We start from the raw sequence: 7,092 nt of genomic DNA on the forward strand, positions 1-7,092 counted from the left end.
GTTTTCTAGGACGGTAGCAGAGGCAGAGATAGGGTTCTACATTCAGAAATGTTCCGCCTTTCTCTTGGCTCGTGGTGCTGAGGGGCTGTGTTGTGATTTCTTTGCTGGTTTCTGATCACTGCATGGACTGTCCTGCCCTGTGGCCCTTGTTTTTATGGGGCCGGCGACGTTTGTCAGTGGTGCTGTGTGTGTGCAGGGAAGAAATTCTGCAACGTGGCTCCCAGTGGTTAAAAGTGGTATAATAAATAGTCCAACATTCAGAGTCCTCTACCAGCTCAGCCCAGTTTTTGTGCACTTTTGGTAAATAAGTAGAAAGGCTTCTTGTTCAGGCTTGCTCTGTGTGAACCGGACGGTTGTGCTTGGCTGGTTTCTCGGTATTCTATCTATTAACCTCGCCACCCTTTTGTAACTGGTGCATTTAATTATCAGTGGGATGCTTTTCAAACAGGTAAGGGTAATGATGGGAAAGGGGGTGGGGGCATCTCATTGAGCCTCTCCAATCTGGATATGAGCTCTGGGGCCCACTCGGTGAGTCTTTGAGGTGGGCTTTCATGAGAAAATCGCCCTTTGTAACCAGATCGGACTCTATTGAAATGTCAAGCCCTGCACACTAAATTGCTGTCTACAACTGAAGTCGTCTTAGCTTGGATGCTGTGGGGCAGTTGTCCTTTCTTCAAGCCTCCCCTCGCCACTGCCCTGTGACACGTGAATTGTTCTTGCGAGCGTGCGTGTGCCCACACATGCGATCTCTGAAGCCTTTATTTGATATGTTTGTGACTGGAATATTTTATACTGTGGCCACCCAGACGCAAGCAGGACAATAGTGTGGCCGAATTGACTGAAATGAGGATTACAGAGAATAATGAGGCCTCTCCAAAAATACTGCTAATACAGGGCCCGCGACAGGAAGCGACAGTTGAGTCAGCAGAGTACAGGGCCCCAGACAAACCCCGGGGCCGACTGACTCGCACAATGGCCCCCTGGGCACATCGGGCATTCCCAGGGTGTGCGCTCCTAGGCCGCCTGTCGCGGTGGCCTGGGGTTTTGGACGCCGCACGCGTGCCGTTTGGATGGCGGTTTGTTTGTGTCCGTCAGCTTGGCAGGAATGGAAGCAGCCTCTTCTCAGGGCTTGGTTTGGCTGCCGCCGTTGCCAGGAAAAGGAAGCTCCCAGCTGCCAACACAATTACCTTTGTTTCTTACATCCCCCTTCTTAATGTGGCAATTAAGTGCTTACCACTTTGCCCGGTGCCAAGGTAACCACCGAGGAGTTGGATGGGTACAGAACACAGCCCTCCCGCAGCCACGGTGCCTGGGAGCGGGAGGAGGCCCTTGGGGCCCTGGGATGCCTTGGGATTTTGAGGTCAGGACCCTCCTCTAGGTAAAAGGCCGCAGAAGTCCTTCAGAAAGCTGGCTGTCCCTCTTTCCTGCTGCATGAGAAGAACCAGCCGCTGTTGCCAGCATCCCCTGGGCCTGGAGGTGGGAAGGGGCCCAGGCCCAGACTGAAGTTGTGTTAGCTGCCCATCCCTCCTGCTTGCCCCCTAGGCTGCTGTTCTGGGGAGATGGAAGAGAAAAGATGAAAGCAAGGGGATTCTTCCAGTCTTACCTCTGTAGTTTGAATCCAAGAAAAATCCAGGTATTTGCTATTTGTGATTCTCATGGGTGGTATTTTTGTAGGAGCTTGTTAAGACGGAACACTTGCCCATCATCTGGCCTGGCACCCTCTTTCCAAGTGATGGGGGTAGCCCGGTGAGTTGGCCTCCTCTGGTAAAGGGTGTCAGATTTGCAGTGACAAATTGGGTGTGACATGATCATAGCAGATTGATTGCATCTGATTTTTGGCCTGGTACTGTCCTCCTAGTATGTATAAAGTGCATGGTCCGAACCTCGGAGTCTGGATGTATGTTCTGGGATGTACAGAGGTCAAGCGTGGGCCTGGGAAAAATTAAAGTTCCTAGCAACTAATAATCACTACCAAATTATCTTGATTGTTGATCTATAGTGTGGGGATGGAGTGGGAGGTAAGAGGGCCTCCTAATAGGGGCCTTGGAGGGAATCCTTTCTTCTGAAGGGTGGGTGGGAGGAATCCTCCTGCCCCAGGAGGTGAGGCCCAGAACCATAAGCCCTTCTCAGAAACCAGGAAGAGAGAGACACGCTAGGGCTTTTTCTTTTTTTTTGGCAAGGCGTTGTTGCCCGCGCTGAAGCCCCCGGCCCTCCCCCCAGGTCCACCTCCGAAAAGGCAGTTCATGGAGGATCAGGACACCCTGTCCAGGGCTGTGTGCCACCCAACCTTCAGGGTTGTGTGGTGTTGGTCAGCAACTCCTGAGCTCTCCCCGGTTCTGGTGAGGATGAGCCGGGTACACAGCTTGGTCGTGTAAGTTCGAAGGATGCTGCCTTCTCTGAGCAGGAAGCAGAGTTAAGACTGTCATGCCAGCTCCGTCCCGGCTCGCCTTCTCCTTCCTGTGGGGTTTGTGGATGTTCCGTGTTCAGTGCTTGTGCAAGTCTGTCAGAACTATGGGTATCAATGCATTTAATCAGAGGATTCATTACAACAATACATGGAAGGGTAGAACGTGGGTCTGCACATGGCCAGCAAAAGAAGGGCTTAATTATACAGAATACACATCTGGCCACATTTGAATCTGGCTCTCACCTCCAGTCAGTAGAGAAATGTAATTTCTGGCTTCTCTCAGGGAAGAGTCCTGTAATTTGTAGGAAGTCCTAGGAAACTATCAGGCCGTAAATAAGATGTAACTTTGACTAATAAAATATTAACGACGACAACAATGAATTTAGACCCGTGGCCACCAAACAGGAGAGGGCTGGGTATGTGCCCCGGCTTGCCTGGTTTTGCTTGCTTTTCGGAGCATTTTCCCACAGTTATCAGTGAACGAAATGGAATCCGGCTCTGCTTTGAGTATGAAACATATTTCGGCTGAATTCCAAGGCAGGGTCTATCACAAGATATTTTTATATTCAGAGACGGCATGCTGTGTCTCTGTGTGAGCAATAAGCTTGTCTAGAGTTATGAATTAGGCTCCTTTTTTTCCGTTGTGTTCCATTTTTGCCTTCACCTTGTGGGTGCCTTCTCATGTCTGTGTGTCTGGTGGCACGGGGTTATTTGAGCGATGCACACTATTTCCGATGCATTGGTATCTGACAGTGACAGCGTGGGGACACAGAGGAGGAAGGGCTCATGTGCCTTTCCTCCCCACCCCTCCCCCCAAGATCTGTTTCTCCAGCGCCAAGATAGTAGGCTTATTTAAACCCTGGTGTTTTGTGAGACAGACCTTATTCTAAATTACAAATGAAGATTTGAGTAAAAGCGGGAATTTGCTAATGGCTTGAATTTGGTGGGGGGAGGTGGAATTCTGAGATAAGCCTGGAAGATAAAAGGTGCCTTCAATATAAGAGCTGGCATCCTGCCAGTGTCCAGGGAATTTGTTTAGTTAGTGGACTCTGATTATTCCTGGAATGTTAGATCTTATTGACAGATAAGTCCATCAATAGCTATAACGCATGGGTGTGTGGCTATTTCTCCCTTTTGTACTCTGGTCCCCAGAGTCTGCCCCCTAAACACCCCAAGTTAGGTCCCCGCCTTTGTCTTAGTCTCTTTGCACCTACCCCCTCCTGCTTCCTACAGTCACCTGATACTTGTGGGAGCCGAGATGGTCTCACACAGACAGGGCTTTCAAAGGGGTTCTGAAAAGGAAAAGGGGGCCTCCCTAGGGACTGCCCCACCAGTGCCCAAAGTGTAACCTTAGCAATACCCGGCCCTCCTCACTGGATGAGGGGGCCTCCCCTCCCCCGGTACAAATACCTGGTTAGGTTAGCTTAGAATAAATTCTTTGTGTGTTTTTCTCATGCGGTAGAGTTAGGGTCTGGAACACTTTGGAAAACTGTATAGTGTTCACATATAGGGAGGTGGCATTTCCTCATCATGACTTTGGGCTGTTTGCATACGATGACCATGACTGACCACAGTGGGCCCCCGCCAGGTGGAAGGCATTGCCCTGAGGGTGGGTGCCGGGGAGGGGAGCTGGGTGACCTCAATTCCACAGCAAACAGAGTTGTCACTTTGACTTTGCGGTTCTGTTTGGCAGGGTGTGTGGGGAAGCCAAACAAGGTGGACGTTTGGGCCCTGACCTCTATTTCTGAATACTAAGCTGTTGTTTATCTGTGTTGCAGAGGTCCTACACTTTGCTTGTGGAGGCGTGGGATTCCAGCAATGACACTGTCCGTAAGTATCACAGCAAGGAGCTTTCCTCTAGGTGCGTCTTTGTGGAAGCGCCGCACTTGGAGAACAGCAGCGTCAGAGCTGCATCTGTCTCCTGAATGCTTCAGAGGACTTGTACCACTCTTTGCCACCTGCCCCCCGAGCCCGTACCCCCAGGTGGACCGCTCCATGGAGTCTTTTCCATAACCTTGCTCAGAATGTCCGCTTGGAATAGTAAGTAGCCAGGACAGATTCCCAGTTAACTCCGTCCCTGACTAAGGGACCTAGATTATCGTTGGGATAGAGATCTTAATGGTTTTACAACGTTAAAACCTTGTAGACTGCTAAAGGATCAAAGTGGTGACTTTTTAAAAGTCCATTTAAACTTTAAGTGAGTGTTTAATCTCTCATCAGAAAGATAAAGCCTGCGGAGGTGGCGCTGGGCTCTAAATCTAAACGCCGACCTTGAATTTCACTTAGTGGGCAGGTGAGCTTCTAAGCGGTCAGGGTTTCTTTCCCACACTGTGTGCCACAGACCTTTCATTGAAGTGGAATCCCAGAGCCTCACAGGCACCAACACCTGCCTGGCCCCTTCTGAAAGATGACTGTTTCAGTGCAGGCTGCTTTTCAGAAGCTTTGAGGGGTGGCTTTTGGTGGGGAAGCCACTGAGGGGGTGTCTGGAACTGGCAGCAGCCTGGCTTATAAGGTGTAGTCTTCGCTCCTTACATGTAACTTAAAAATGTTTTCTCTCACTCGCTCAAACTGTGCATTCCCTTTTTGCGAGGCGGGTCTGGGAGGTTGTCCTGGGAAAACCATGATTCGCGCTGCAATCCCTTAGTCTGCACAGGAGGAACGGTTGATCCAACATTGCCCTCCATTCTCTGAGTATCTTCTCTCTTTTGCTTCTTTATCTCACCCTTTCTTTGTTTTTGTTTTTGTTGCTGATAACATTTCCTTTCATTTACTCCTCATGCTTTTTGTTTGTTTGTTTGTTAATTGAATCTGAGAATGGTGCATGCCCAGAGCGGGCACAGTGGGGGCTTGCTGCCTGCTAGGTGGGCTGCCTGACGCTGCGTATGGCTCGTATGGCCACCTGGGGCCACATAGTCCTTGCTGAGCCGTGGTGAGCCAGAGGCTCCAGGCCTCTTGGATCCCCCTTCTTGCTTTGACATCCGAAGCCCAGATCTGTGGCCTTTCTCTCCAAGGGTCACCTCTGTCCCACTGTGGTGTGGTAGGAGGGGAGGGTGGTAACCAGCCTTGGTTGTGTGTCATATGACCAGTCAGGGTCACAGACACCTGTTTGTTCTCTCCTCCCTCCCCTGACACAAACGTTGGAGATTGAGTGTTATGTCACTGTGACCTGGTCGCAGTGGTAACTAAGCATGGGGAAGACGGGGGCTGGGGAGGGAAGGAAATAGACTCTTGAGATCCTCTGGTGTACATGTGGTCCTTTTCTCCTTCCCTTTTGGATGTTAAAACGATCTGATATAGTGAACATCCTTGAGATCCTGGCTCGTGGTAAGAGCTGGATCAGGACACCTGTTCGAGTTTGCGGGGGACCCCCTAGCACCCGCAGAGCCCCCCCTGGGTCCTCCATCACCCACAGGTCAGGTAGCTGTGCCCTGGGAAGCTGATGGCCATCTAGAGTTGCCTACGGTTGTCTCCATTTCAGGGTGGCCCTGGTTTTGGATTCTGGGGTCATCTCCTTGCTGGGCAGGGAGTAACCAAATCTGTGGAACGGCACTTAGGGCAGGGATAAAGAACTTCAGACCTCTATTCTAGAAGAAAGGAGTGGCCACAAAGTTATGGAGTGCCCAGTGCATGCGGGTGACTGAAACTCCCTTTGTGAACCCAAGAGAGGAGGGAGTGCTTTACTCACTTGTTTTTTTCAGCCACTCTTCTTACAGTGCTTCCGAGGAATCTTGACTTCAGCATGTTCAGGAACAAATTTGGCATCTTCTCTCTCCAAATGAGATCCTGCCTAGGGCCCTTCATGGACCACTAGCACCAGCATTTCAACACGTAGAACCGTGAGCCAGAAGTCTGGAAGACACCCTATGTGCCTCCTTTTCCCTTAGCATCCATATCTGACCCACCGTCAGGTTCTGAACGTCTCCCCAACATTTCACTGGGACTCCTGCCACCTCCTGCGGTGTCCACTGCCACCGTCCTGGTCCCCGTCCCCGCCTGCCAACACCTGAAGTCCTCCCCTAGGGCCACATTAGCCCATCCGTATCTACTGCAGTCCCCTTCCCATGTCCTACACTCTCCTGCTATCCTGGTCTTTTTACCCGACATATGATTGACATATTGTATCTTCTATTAGGTCCTGGTGTCCATCTTGATTAGATTCCATTATCATCTTCAGTAAGAGCCCCTTGGTGGCTTCCTGTTGCTCTTGGGACAGATCTCCGTGTGACCCAAAAGGCCTTGCACAGCCATCTTGTTTCCCTGCTGGCTCGATCCTGCATGCCACACTGTCATCTACCCTCTCCGTGTTCGGGTCCTGTCCCACCAGTCCTCTTTCTGTCCTTAAGTGTACCATCACATTCTGTCCTGCCACAGGGCCTTTGCATGCACTGTTTGTGTAGGCTGGAAGGTTTTGCCTATTACTGTCCTCACTCTCTGTGCCTCCCATGGGACTGTACTACATGAGGGCAGAGGCTAAGGATGTGTTGCAACCCAGATGGAGCTGGCTAATCTGTGAGGGCCAAACCAGTTGGAGATCTGCTGTCTTCAGATTAGAGGCAGAGCCCTGAGCTTTAGGACTAAGAATTCCTTCTCCCATTAGCTCTGCAGAGAGCATGGGCCAGACAAAGCCCAGGTAGTCTGTGTGTGTGTGTGTGTGTGTGTGTGTGTGTGTGTGTGTGTGTGTGTGT

General features: G+C 50.8%; 1 protein-coding gene across 1 annotated transcript in view; it reads left to right on the forward strand.

The window, feature by feature from the left end:
* Positions 1-7,092, forward strand: part of JAG1 (jagged canonical Notch ligand 1) — a 35,464-nt gene that overhangs the window by 5,426 nt on the left and 22,946 nt on the right. Inside the window, exon 4 of the mRNA XM_077753746.1 lies at positions 4,186-4,237. Within this exon, the coding sequence (XP_077609872.1) occupies positions 4,186-4,237 (52 nt within the window). The remainder of the gene's footprint in view (positions 1-4,185; positions 4,238-7,092) is intronic.

The sequence above is a fragment of the Crocuta crocuta genome, unplaced genomic scaffold (genome assembly GCF_008692635.1).
Source record: "Crocuta crocuta isolate KB4526 unplaced genomic scaffold, BGI_CrCroc_1.0 scaffold82, whole genome shotgun sequence".
Lineage (NCBI taxonomy): Eukaryota > Metazoa > Chordata > Mammalia > Carnivora > Hyaenidae > Crocuta > Crocuta crocuta.